The sequence below is a fragment of the Eschscholzia californica genome, unplaced genomic scaffold (assembly GCF_041429995.1).
Source record: "Eschscholzia californica isolate CP2 unplaced genomic scaffold, dmEscCali1.0.p SCAF_3, whole genome shotgun sequence".
NCBI classification, from domain to species: domain Eukaryota; kingdom Viridiplantae; phylum Streptophyta; class Magnoliopsida; order Ranunculales; family Papaveraceae; genus Eschscholzia; species Eschscholzia californica.
In genome coordinates this window covers 990,384-1,003,859 of record NW_028238420.1, presented here as the reverse complement: position 1 = coordinate 1,003,859, position 13,476 = coordinate 990,384, and the positions used below count along the sequence as shown (strand labels likewise).

The following is a 13,476-nucleotide window of genomic DNA, read 5'->3' as shown; positions in this document are numbered from 1 at the left end:
ATCCTGTTGTGCCCCTTAAATAATAGGTGTGGTCGTGAAAATGTCATCGGAATTTATGGTGGGGGTCGTCGGAATTCATGGTGGGAGAGGAAGAAGCTAAAATATTAAGTGTTTGAAGGAAGAAAATTATTTTGTTTCCACCCGAAACTTTGTATCCCGAAAAATTCCTTTATTTCTCAAATCACCCACCTTTTACCCCTCTAAATTGTCCATCATGTTGTTTTGGCCCCTTAATTAATAGGTCTCTCAGAAAAAGGCTGAATTTATTTTTTCCTTTCAAACTCTACCCTTCGACTATTTCTCAATGAAAAATAATTCTATCCCGGTTGAATCCTATTAGGTTTTTTGTTTGAGAAGGATTTCGAGTTTCTCTATTCCCCACCTGAGGTTCGGCGGGGTATATTATAGGTGTGAGAATAGTCTCAAATGAGAATAGTCTCAAATGGGAGAAGAGCTATCTAGCAACCAAGAATATAATGTCTACGTCATCTCCACTCATTTACTAATTGATTTCGAATTGAATGATCACAAACTTAACATGGTATCAAAGCTAGGGCCACACCGCCACACGTGACAGATTTGAAAGCAAGTAATGAGCAGCATTTTAGCGGCGTGTTTTGATGGTGCGACTTTGAGTATTGGCGGAGCAAGTTAAGGAAGCAAGTGTAGTGTAGTATTATTTTAGATGTATATTTCGATAACATAAAAGTCAACTCAACCTTACCCTTACAAGCCTGAATTCTTAAATCCAATAATAGTCTGTTTTTAAACACACACATCTTCAAGTTGAAGAACCAAAAAGAAAAAAAAAAAAGATTATGGAGATCTCCCAAATCTCCACCATTATTGCTTCTCTCTTTCTTCTTTCTCTAACTACAGTTTTCTTCTCAGTTACTACTGCCTATGATCCATATGATCCAAATGGAAACATCACAATCCGATGGGATGTCATCTCTTGGACACAAGATGGTTATATTGTAATTCGCCAAAACCTTCTATCCTCTTTTACATTGTCGGATTTCTGAAACCGATGGTCCAAAATAGTGATACAATTTTTATTTTCTTGATTTCAGGCAAATGTGAATATAAAAAACAATCAGATATATCGGACCGTGGAGAAACCGGGTTGGAAGCTTGCTTGGACTTGGGCTGGACAGGAGGTTATATGGACTTCTATCGGGGCTCACGCGATCGACCAAGGAAATTGCTCCCTGTTTAAGGGTAGTATCCCACAATCATGCTCTAAGTGGCCCACCATGGAAGATTTGATGGTTGGTGTTTCATCCAATGAAACGATCCAAGGTTGTTGCAGGGGAGGAACTCTAAGCTCGAGATACGGAGGTGTAGATAGATCAACGGCTAGATTTCAGATTTCGGTTGGAAATGCAGGAACGTCAAATAAAACAATACGACTACCTCAAGATTTCATGTTTATACCGCAACGTGGCGGATACGGGTGTGGGCCTGCCGAGGTTATCTCTCCGACCCAGTTTACTGGCCCACATGGGAAGAGGGCTAGCCGTGCTTTGAGTGAGTTCTATGCTTTTGTTGATTTAATACAACACTTTTTATTGATTTATCGACTAAAATGAAGATACGATGATGTGGATATATGTTTCAGTGACATGGCAAGTGGTGTGTAACTATTCATCTCACTGGGCAAGTGAAGATTCTGCTTGTTGTGTATCAGTATCGTCTTTTAATAAAAAGAAGAAAATCACGTGCCCTGAATGTGCATGTGCTTGCCGTAACATGACCTGCAATACGTGAGTTCTTCTGTCTTCATTTGCATTTTTTTTTATTTTCCATTCACTTTTTCTTTCTTTTTTTTTTGGAATTCCACCTTCTCTGGGATTCGAACCTGAGACCTCCAGAGATTTCTGGAGTTTATGTCAACACCTTGGAACCACTTGGGCTACCAACTGTTGACACTTTTTTGAAATATAGAACATAGGTTTATCTTTTTAATGAATGAATATTTTCTCATTGTCTGAGTCTAGGTCGCCTGACTCAACTATTTATACAAGTTAAACATCATTAATTTGACAAAAATAAGGAGTATTTGAAATCTTACTAAAATCAATTTAAATGTCTGAACCCAACTATGTGTACTAAATTTGATTTATCTTGGATAAGGAGGGGTAAGGGAGAAAATCCAGGATTTGTCCCACCAATAATGAAGTGTACCAATCACATGTGCCCAATAAATATTAATTGGCAAATGTTGAAGATCTCAAGAAAAAAAGGAGCTCCTGATTGGGCAGCTAAGGTTTCCATAACCAACTACAATTATTGGAACAACCACCCTGATTGGACCTTACTTGTGAATCATCCTGCCATTAACAAGCTCACCAAAGTTCTTTATGCCAATCATGAGCTTATAGTGCCTTCAAGTAAGTAAAATTTCTCACTTTTACCTTTATTTCCATTAGTAATGCAACTTACATAGATAAGTAGTGAGCAATTCTTTCTTTTCGAGCTGATTTTTAAGGAAAAAAAAATCTAGTGTTTCGTGGGTGAGTTCAAACATAATTTTGGGAGCAGCTTCACTAATCCAAATGTATCACAATGTTCAGAGTCTTCTTAGGGTTATAAAGTTTGTCTCATGTAATTTAACTTTTATATCTGCGTAGATTAGTTGAAGTGTGTGTATACTGATATAGAATACAATTTTGTGTGCACAGATAAGACATCTGAGGTAATATGGGGAATCAAGAAGATCAACGATATTATCAACAAAAGTGGTACTCAAGGCTCTAAAGTTAGTTTCGTTATGAAGCTTTACAAGTACAGAGAAGGTGGAGGACGTAACAAAAGTACCAATTACTCAAAATGTATGAAAGATTGGTGTGTTCCAAAAGAGATCTACTTCAATGGTGATCAATGTGTTCTCCCTTCATTACCAACTTATTCTTAGTTTACATTGGATACCCATCAATCTCTCTTAGTCTTTCCCATTTTGACTCATAGAAACATTACTTGATATCGACATTATACGTTTTATTTCTACATTTTGAGTACGTGTAGCATTTAAAACATAGTCAATGTGTGTGCGGGACTATTTCTATAAATTGATAGTTTATTGTCATTCTTTTGTATTTTATTTACCTTATTTCTATTTTCTTTCTTGGATTGAAAACAAGAAAGTCATTAAGGTGTTAATATATTTTTGAAAACTCAAACCTAATTATAAGATTTGAATCAGTTAAGAAAATAATAACTTTTTATATAGAAGTAATAAATTATATATATCCACCACTATCAACTTGATGCCGAAGACTTTGACGAGGAAAAATCGCACAGATGGATGCAAACTCATAGAGATGGGCACCATTGACTTATCCTTTGTTTGGTCATCGTTTTCGAAGAAACTTCTGATTTTCCTTGTCATAAGGTTCAATATATATATATATGACAGCGTTGCAATATCTTAGAGGTAGTCAAAGTCAATTGTGAACTATATTGGAGTATATATCAAGCCACAAATGTGAAGAAAAAAGCCAAGTTCAAGAGAAATTGAGAGTAAGAATAAGAGTAGGAAGCATTGAAATGAGAGGCTTCTCAATCTCCACCATCTCTCTCTTTCTTCTCCCTCTAATTGGAATTCTTTTCTCTGTCTCTGCCTTCGATCCATATGATCCAAGAGGAAACATCACCATTCGATGGGACGTTGTATCTTGGACACCAGATGGTTACGTCGTAAGTAATTTCATTTTCAATCACCCTCTCAAACGTAATCATTATGTTTTTTTTTCATTTCCCAAACTTGCCTTTCTAATCTAGGCATTTGATACCACACAGTTGGTGAAAGACAGTAGTAGGTCGGATTCAGCAATCCGACCTTTCAACTTCAAAAACTAATCAAATTTGTTGAATATCTGTTGTATGTTTGTTGTATCAATAGAAATCTGTTTATCTATGTTAACCCTTAATTCAAAGACATGTCTTTGATATTCAGGCATTGGTCAATATAACGAACAATCAGATATATCGAACGGTAGGAAAGCCAGGTTGGAAGCTAAGCTGGACGTGGGCTGGACGAGAAATCATATGGGATGTTATAGGTGGTCAAGCAATTGACCAAGGTGACTGTTCAAAATTCAAAGGAAACATCCCACATTCCTGCGCTAAGAACCCCACGATCCAAGATCTGACGGCTGCTGCTCCTTTTAATCAACAGATTTATGGTTGTTGTAGAGGAGGGACTCTAAGCTCTAGATACGTAAGTTTGAGTACATCAACGGCTGGATTTCAAATTGCCGTTGGAGCTGCCGGAACAACAAGTAAAACTGTAAAGTTGCCGGTTGACTTCAAATTTAAAACGGATCGCGGGGGATACACGTGTGGACCTACCAAGGTACAAAAGCCCACAAGGTTTATAAGTGCAGATTTGAGGAGGGTCGCCAAAGCTATGAGTAAGTAATTTATGAATTCTTGAATTATTTGTAGTGGAAGTTATTAAAATACCTAATTTACCGATACAATTGTTTGTTTTGTAGAAACATGGCAGGTGGTATGTACATACTCAGCCTCGATGGCGAAGAAGACTCCAGCTTGTTGTGTATCGTTATCGTCGTTCAACCAACAAAAGAAAGTGAAATGTCCTACTTGTTCATGTGCTTGTCGTAACGAGACTTGCAATGAGTAAGTTCTCACATCTACTTGTACATTTTTAAGCAATTTTGCACTTCCCATCCTTAATTGAAGTACTGATTTTTGTATGTTTAATTTGATGAAGAAGGAGAGAAGGAAATCCAGGATTTGTCCCACCATTAATGAAGTGCAGTGATCACATGTGTCCCACAACCATCAATTGGGAGATGATGAAGGTACCTCAAATGAAAGGAGCTCCACATTGGGCAGCTAGGGTTTCCATTACCAACTACAACTACCATATTAACTATTCTGATTGGACATTACTTGTCAATCATCCTGCCATTAACACCCTCACCAAAGTTCTTCATGCCAATCACAAACTATTGCCAAATACAACCAGTTAAGTTAAAAAAAAAAAACCTAGGAATTTCACTAATTTAACTCAATTTGGTTACTTTATTTTGTTAACAATGGAATGTATTTTTATGTGCGCAGAAACATCGGAGGTAATGTGGGGGATTAAAAAGACTAATGATATTATAAGAACTAGCGGTGCTAAAAGCTCAACTGTGAATTTCCTAATGAAATTCTACAAAAGGAACGGAGTTCATGGTGGTGGTGAAAATTGTAAGAAAGACTGGTGTGCTCCGAAAGAGATTTTCTTTAACGGGGATCGGTGTGCCATCTCTTCTCTAACTCATTCTTAGTCATGTCAACTGTCATTTGTTGATATATATATTACTACCACTTTAAGTCGATATCATCCTGTTGGAAAAATGAACATGTCTTATGTTTATGTATTGCATTTCGACTATTTGAATTTTGTGAGTGTTTAAGTTGTTGGATATTCATCGGTTTCTTCTCTTATGTTTTTTGAAGTTCAAGGGTTTAACACGTTGAGCTGGTTTAGACGCGAACAAAAGAAAGTGATAGTCACTATTTGTGTGATTTTGAACCTTGACCTTTTAGTTGTATAGAAAATTTTAATCGGCCAGCCTTGACCACTGAACCAACCTCTAATGCGTTGTTGATTTTAGATTACCTGGTTGTTGTGGCACATAACTTAACAATACTCGACCGATGTAGATTGTTTTCTACTGAGGATGTCGAAATGAGTTGGCATCTGAAAAGGGGGTTTAAAAGATCGACAATGAGTTTGATTATTCAACTCCAAAAGGGCAGAACTAGATGAAAAGATTATGATCGATAACGAGTTTGATTACTCCAGAGGAGATCTTGCTTAACCGTGACGATTGTGTTATGCGTAACAAACGAGAACGACTCCTAGAGTATTTGCATGCTCAAGGGTTCGTGTTTAAAAATAAGTTTATAATGACAAAATACATAAATCTCCAATAATATTTGTGCACCACAAGAAGGACCCCCAAATATTTCTTAGTTAGATGCCTCCAAGAATCAAATTGACTTAGTTACAAAGTATGGGACCATTTATTTTGGATTCAATCAAGGGTCCCTTCATGACTTAACCTTTAGAATACAAAGATGTTATAGAATCTGATTTTTCACCAGCCCTCCTGCAGCCTATTTGGTTGAGGTTTCACTTCCCTTCCAATAGGTCAAGGGTTCGAGGGTTGGTAGGAGAAGGAGAGTGAGAAAGTTGATTGAGGTATTCTAAAATACCTCTTTTAAATTTCTTACCTAAATTTGAGGATCATGCCAAAATTACATTTATTCTAAAATACTTATTTTCTCACTGTGTCAATGTGAATTACATTTTGATATATATGATCCAAAATTTACATTAATGTAGTGTATGTTCTTTCTCTAGATCGAATTTGAAATTCCGCTTGATGTTTTAGTTAGTTCGAGTTAGATTTAAAATTGTTTATTATTGTTTGATTCGTCTAAATGGTTAATCCCGATTGTTTTTTATCTATTTGAATAGTACAATCCAACATCAAATGATCAATTTAGAACAACACCACCTAAGTCACAGGATCATGCCAGTATTGTAGGTACCTTATTATTTTGGGTAGGGAAAACAATGGTTGTATCTCTTGGATTAACCAATTTAAACTAGGAGATGGAATGATCTTATTTCGAAAACATAACTAGTTAAGGGTTTAACCCAAAGTCCCTCAATGGCATTTTGTGTTCCTTCGAGGGAACACCATTATGGGTTGGTCTGCCTTCTTTTTCCTTTGGTACAGTACTCAAGATGTACTTTCTCGGGTGAACATCGGTTGGATAACCGACTTTTTGAACCTATCCATAATCCAATCCAAAGGGTTCGGTTATTCCAAATTTCAATCCGAACCAATCCGTTCATGGTTTGGTTCGATAATGCATGAACGGTTTGGTTCGGTTATTAAACCGAACCAAAGGTAAAAAAAATTTCAAAAACAAACTTTCGAATTTTCAACTTTAAAACAAGCTACAATTATATTTCGAACGTGCTAAAAAATAGTATTATCTCACAAACCCGTAAGTCTACATGTACGTGATTAATTCGACATAGTTTATTAACTTTCGAGGAAAAGAAAAAAATGATAAACAATTGAATCATATATCCTCACATATATAATATATAGAAAGTAATAATAAATGGTTTGGTTCGGTTTCTTCGGTTATCCGTCAAACAAATCCATAGACCGAACTAAACAACTCGGTTTTCATATTTTAGTATCCAAACCAATCCGGATAACCATTGGATCGGTGTCCAAACCGCCCAAATTTGTTTGGATCGGATTGGTTTGGTCGGTTCGGATACTAAATGTACACCCCTACTTTCCCAAATTTATAACACATTGTGTGCAATTTTGTGCTCTTCCACATTTATACCTCATTTTCATGACCAAGAGTTGCTTCATAATAATCACTTAAGACATCGTATTTAACAAATCATCGAATCATAGCAACCATAAGTAACACAATAACATTTAAATATTGTCGCATCATCTACATGTAGATTCAGTAGCATGATAATGACATCACCATTTATGACTAAGTACATGCCAACGATCATTTAAGCGTGTTCTAATCTGTATTGACTTTGTAATTGGGTAGATATACTTTGCAAAATTAAAATTATAAGCGTGCCCCAGTTTGTTCTTAAAAGACTTCTTCTTTTCCTTTTTAACCTTAAATAATTAAGGACCATATTTAAATTAGAAGACAATAATTGGATGGGGCAACAAAATATTGTGTTAGGTGACAAATGTGATGGTTAAACCTAATCAATTGTCCTCATTGCACTTCTTACTTGACAGCAAAGGGTAATTTTGTAATAATATCCTCATAAGATAGGCATCCTTTAACCTAATCTCTTGACCTAATTTCTTTTTAAAGTTAAACTAGTACTCCAAGATTCTAATAGAGAAGGTGAGTCAGTATAATAATCTAATTTAAAGTATACATAATTCAGTCAGAATATGAGGAAAAATGACATAAAAATGATCAAATGAGTTTGACTAACATGTGAGCTCAAACTTATGTCATAAATTTTCACAACATATAAAATGATGTCCCAAGGTCGAACTCAGAGCGAACTCCTAAGAATGAAGTATCAACCCGACCTTATGTCTATTACTATATGAGATATTCGTCTTCGTTTAGCCAAAAATCGACTAAGGTAAATAACTATATATATATATATAGTGGTGTCCTCAATTAGAAAATGTACAAACATGGTGACACCCCTCTCACATCAAAACCCCAAAGAAGTAATCTCCCTTGTGGTGTAAATTGGATGTAATTAAACAACAAACAAAAATATAGATATGTTTCCATATTTCTAAACATCAAAAAAATACAAAAAGACATAATTTAAACCAAGTGAAGAAGGATTTAAGTACTAACATTTTTTTTGGTGGGAATTGTTGAAGACACCACCAAATATAAGTTCTTCTCTTTTTAGTTACCTCCTTCAATTTTTAAACATTCGGATTCCAAAGACTCCATATACGAGAATTCAATATACCCAATACATCTGGAAAAGCTTTCCTAGCATAAACCCTAGTATTATTATAGTTGTAGTTTTCCGGCAGCACCACCTTCTGCTGCTCTGACTTTTCTTCATCCGTCCGGTTTTCTCCGGCTATTTCTTCAATAAGAAGTTCATCTTTTTCTTCTACATTTTGACTTTTTTCTAACTCAATAAGTGGAAACACAACTTTTTCCGGCAAAATAAGTGGTAATGTTACTTTTTCCGGTGAAACTTGAACATTTTTCTTTGATTTTGAAACTGATGATGGTTGTTTATCAATATTATCACGACGACCCATCTTGTCTTTCTTCTTTCTACTACCATTATTGTTCTTTAAAAGCTCCCCTTTACTTAAATGTTCTTCAAAAGCTTCAATAACTTGATGAATGAGTTCTCTATTAGGAGAAGAATCCCATCTAACCCAATAACTAGTATAACAATCAAAACACCCACAATCAAAAAGTGGTTTATGGGTATTGTTTATATTAGTACTGGTAGTAGTATTGTTTGATTTCTTGCATTTCTTGGTTTTTTCCTCCATTAATGATGATGATGATGAAGTTGTTGTTGTTGTCTTAATAGACCTAGTAATTAAGTAACCTAAAACCTCACGATCTTCTAATGAAAGAATAGAAGCTAAAGCAAGAATAGCAACTGGAAGGAGATTCAATACAGATAAAGGATCTTGAATTGGTATTGGTGTAAAAGAAGGAGATGGGTATACTTTACCTTTGTCTTTGTTCTTGTGGTATAGATTCTTCATTACTACTTTCTTTCAGTTTTTTCTCTTTCTAAGTTGCAGAGATGAAAGGGGGGAAATGCAGAGAAGAGAGAGAGAGTTTTAGGTTGTTCTTTTTTTTATGTTGGCTTAAGAAGGACGGCAAAGAGATAAGGAAAGAATGGGTCACTCTTTGAGGTATACTTGTGTTTTATTATTATAACTAGGATTTGATATTGTCCAACAAGAGCTTATGCTTCTCAATGTCACTATGTGTTATAATAACCATTGGATTTAAGTGTGACATTTGACCCTCTCTATCTATTCATAAAAACTTTTTACGACTTGGGGGTGGGAAACTGATCTGACATAGTACCCGTCGAACACTAGATTCATCGGGCAAGTCCGACGGGATAGCAGATTTAACTGCATATAAGAGTTACCAGAGGGACTCGGAATAATGGATGTTAAAAACGTAGTAATGCAAAAACTTGTCTATGGACTATGAACACCAACTATGTCGGGTTAACGGTCCATCAAAGATTAACTATACGTCAAGTCAAACCATTAAAAATATTGTTGAAACAAGGTACGTCTCTCTCAGATAAGTAAAAATGTTTTTGTTTTCTCGAATTTTTTTTACAACATCTCACAAAATTAATGATAATTAACTAGTTTGAGAGACCTACGAAGATATGAGATGCTGGCTATTAAACAAAATCATCTTAGTTGCAAGTACAAACCCGAAGACCACATTCAACAAGCATGAAGTTAGATATCAAAGAGACTCGGATTTCGAGTCTAGACCATGTCTAATAGCCAATTGGACGCGGTTGTTACTGAGTCGGGTTTCCGATAACGACGAATCCAATGGACTGGACTACTTTCCCACCGGCCATAACTTTATTAGGGTTCTACGAGTCAGACTGTAAAAACAGGGAACTATTATTTCACTTTATTATTATTTGCTTTTTCTATTAGGTACACCGTCCCCATGAATTCGTGGGCCTCCTTGTTTTTAAAGAGTTTTAACCTTTAATATAGCAATGAAAAGAAAAGTGATATTTCTGCCCAATATTTACGAACTGGCTTTATTCAGAATAATTCTGGGTAGGAGAGAAATTGGTGGGCGGAAAAATAATCCTTTTGATTTGTAAGATTTTTTGCATTAATTTCGTTTTGCCTCCCAATTTGTCACCGATGCACTGTTTTGGCCCCCCATAAATGTCCGACAGTTCGATTTGATCTGTAATGGTCAAGTTTTTTTTAATTTTTCCGGAAGTACACTTGAGGCAAAATGGAATTAATTCTCAAAGTCTTTAAAACATAATAGCCAACTCATCTCTCCTTCTCTCATCCATTTCATAACTTATCTCCTTCACTTCATCGAAAAATTTGGTCCGTCGACTACCTTTGTCGAAGAAGTTGATGAGGTGGAGAAAGAGATGAAGTAGAGGAGATAGGTGATGAAATTGAGGAGAGAGGGAGAGACGAGTTGGCTATTATGTTTTTAAAGACTTTGAGAATTAATTTCATTTTGGCCCACAAAAATACTCCCGAAAAAACTGAAACCCTTAGACCAAATTGAACTGTCAGATACTTATGTAGCCAGAATGGTAAGTTGATTACAAATTGGGGGTCAAAACGAAATTAACCATTTTTTTTAGTGTTTCTTTTGTTGAAGGTACTTTACTATTTTGTAATATATTTTGTTCTTCATCATTTTTGAAGCACATGAAAATGTACGGTTATCAATTTAAAGTATTTAAGTGGGGATATAAAATGTTGTTATTTTGCATCGATCGAATTAAATTATCATGTAAACAAAATGTGGTCCAGAACTCAACAAGATGAAGATAAGGTTGGGGGGTACACCAAAAAATTATGGATCGTACAACTTATAGTTGATAAGACTGATTTGTAATCACTTTTTAGAGTTTAGAAATGGATATTGTACAAATTATGTACTAGAAGGGCTATGTGGGGAGATTTGTTGGTATAGAGTTAAACCGGTCAGAGTAGTCTTAAATGAGAGAAAGATGTCTAATTATTTCCTTACCGAATAAGAGGGGCTAGTGTTGGTGAGATGTTCTCTGAAGGATTTCTCTCCCTCTGTCTCTCTCTCTCTCTCCCTCTGTCCCTATCTCTCTATGCATAAGAAATAGAAAATCTAATTGAGGATGAAATTCTTTTTACTTGAATGGAAATTGCTGCTTAATAAGGGTATGTCTATTATTTGTCCAGTAATTGCTAGGGAGCAAGAAAAACTCTGAATAGAAATTCTACTTGGCGGTTGAGTGAGTCAGAATCATAGGAAGTGTTAATCACGACAAGCCACATCGGATTTTTCTTGAATCTTCATCGCACACTAAAATCAGTTAATTACCAGGTTCAAATCCATCAGTCTGTCCGGTGATGTTTTTAATTTTTCGAAACAGTAAAGTTCAAGACCAAACATTATCAAGTTACCTATGCATTTTTTTTTGTTGAAATAAAGTTACCTATGCATCTTGTATTGAAGCTTAATGTTTGGTATTGAGTCCTAGTCTTTAACTGTTTTAGTGTTTCTGTTAATAAGACCTAGTCTTTAGGGATTTAGCTGTTTCATTTGATTTAGTCTTTCCCCAAGTAACCACACTTTATGGAGTGGATGACGTGGGTTGTTATTTTCTCTGATCTAATTGTAGTTGGCCTATTTATAAGCCAGATTCTTAATTCAATAAAGCTGCTCAGTTCTTCACTTTGATCTTGCACTTTGTTCTTATAGTACAATCAACAAGGTTTCAACTGTGGTATCAGAGCCATTTTTAAGGGCCTAATAGTGAGAAGATTTGAGAGAACAACAGTGAGTGTGAGCAGAAATCGAGTAAGAGTAAAAGGAAGTAGAGAGATGGCAGAAAGCAGTAATGGAAGGTTTGTAACCCCTACGATTCCAAGGTTCGATGGTCACTACGATCATTGGGCAAAGCTGATGGAGAATTTTCTTCGTTCGAAGGAGTATTGGGATCTCATTGAGAATGGTATTTTGACTGTAGCAGCTGGAGTTGTACCAACAACAGAACAACGCAAGACAATCGAAGAGCAGACGTTGAAGGATCTGAAGATCAAAAACTTCTTATATCAAGCAATCGATCGGGAGGTTCTGGACACCATTCTTAATACAGAGACCAGGAAGCAAATTTGGGACCCGATGAGACAAAAATTCCAAGGTTCGACAAGGGTGAAAAGAGCACAATTGCAAGCTTTACGTAGGGATTTTGAGATCCTCCAAATGAAAGAAGGAGAGACAGTCAATGGTAACTTTGCACGTACTTTGGCTATGGAAAACAAGATAAAGGGTTGCGGTGAAACAATGAAAGAGAACATTATCACTGAGAAGATCTTGAGGTCAATGGTTTCAAAATTTGATTACGTGGTGTGTTCAATCGAGGAGTCTAACAATCTTGAAATACTATCCCTTGACGAACTACAAAGCAGTCTCTTAGTCCATGAGCAAAGGATGAGAGGCCACAATGAAGAGGAGCATGCTCTGAATATCACTAGTGGGCAAAGGTTTAGAGCAAGGGAGGATGATAGATTTGGAGGTAGAGCAAGTGGAGGCTCTCTAGGTAGAGGAAGAGGTAGAGGAAGAGGTCGAGGAAGAATGAATAAAGCCATCGTTGAATGCTACAAATGCCACAGGTTGGGACACTTCAAGTATGAATGTCCAGAATGGGAGAAAGTTGCCAACTATGCTGAATTGGATGAGAGCGAGGAGATGCTTCTCATGGCGCATGTTGAGATGCAACGAGGAAGAAGAGAAGAGGTATGGTTTTTAGATTCTGGTTGTAGTAATCATATGACAGGAGATAGAGTTTGGTTCTCTGATCTAGATGAAGGTTTTCGACAAACTGTGAAACTAGGAAACAATAGTAGGATGAATGTGATGGGGAAGGGTACAATCAGATTGAACGTTAAAGGCATGAACCAAGTAGTAAGTGGAGTATTTTATATTCCAGAATTGAAGAATAACTTGTTGAGAATGAGGCAGCTACAAGAAAAGGGTCTTGCAATTCTCTTTCAAAACAACATGTGTAAGATGTTTCATCCTTCAAGAGGACTGATTTTGGAATCCTCAATGACTGCAAACCGGATGTTTGTAGTATTAGCAACGATGTCCTCGAATGAACCAACTTGTTTTAAAGTAACTTGTGAGAATGAAACTCAGTTGTGGCAT

The 13,476-nt window shown here is 36.1% G+C and overlaps 3 protein-coding genes across 4 annotated transcripts; 2 read left to right on the top strand and 1 right to left on the bottom strand.

Annotated features, from left to right (window-relative positions):
• The first annotated feature begins 767 nt into the window (after positions 1-767).
• Positions 768-3,088, top strand: LOC147547475 (COBRA-like protein 1). The gene is made up of 5 exons (XM_086670636.1): positions 768-977; positions 1,074-1,530; positions 1,622-1,766; positions 2,137-2,393; positions 2,685-3,088. Exons 1-5 carry the CDS (start codon positions 819-821, stop codon positions 2,915-2,917), a joined length of 1,251 nt encoding a protein of 416 aa, XP_086526762.1. The 5' UTR covers positions 768-818; the 3' UTR covers positions 2,918-3,088.
• A 186-nt stretch (positions 3,089-3,274) lies between these two features.
• On the top strand, positions 3,275-5,441 carry LOC147547474 (COBRA-like protein 1). Of its 2 annotated transcripts, none has more exons than XM_086671025.1 (5): positions 3,275-3,699; positions 3,959-4,415; positions 4,500-4,644; positions 4,742-4,995; positions 5,092-5,441. In XM_086671025.1, exons 1-5 carry the CDS (start codon positions 3,550-3,552, stop codon positions 5,301-5,303), a joined length of 1,218 nt encoding a protein of 405 aa, XP_086527151.1. In that variant the 5' UTR covers positions 3,275-3,549; the 3' UTR covers positions 5,304-5,441. The 2 variants fall into 2 exon arrangements, with proteins under 2 accessions (XP_086527151.1, XP_086527150.1); XM_086671024.1 differs by having other exon boundaries at positions 4,739-4,995.
• Positions 5,442-8,184: 2,743 nt separating this feature from the next.
• Positions 8,185-9,451, bottom strand: LOC147547473 (uncharacterized). The gene has a single exon (XM_086672034.1). The coding sequence runs from the start codon at positions 9,303-9,305 to the stop codon at positions 8,490-8,492; it is 816 nt and encodes a 271-aa protein (XP_086528160.1). The 5' UTR covers positions 9,306-9,451; the 3' UTR covers positions 8,185-8,489.
• Between the last annotated feature and the right edge of the window lie 4,025 nt (positions 9,452-13,476).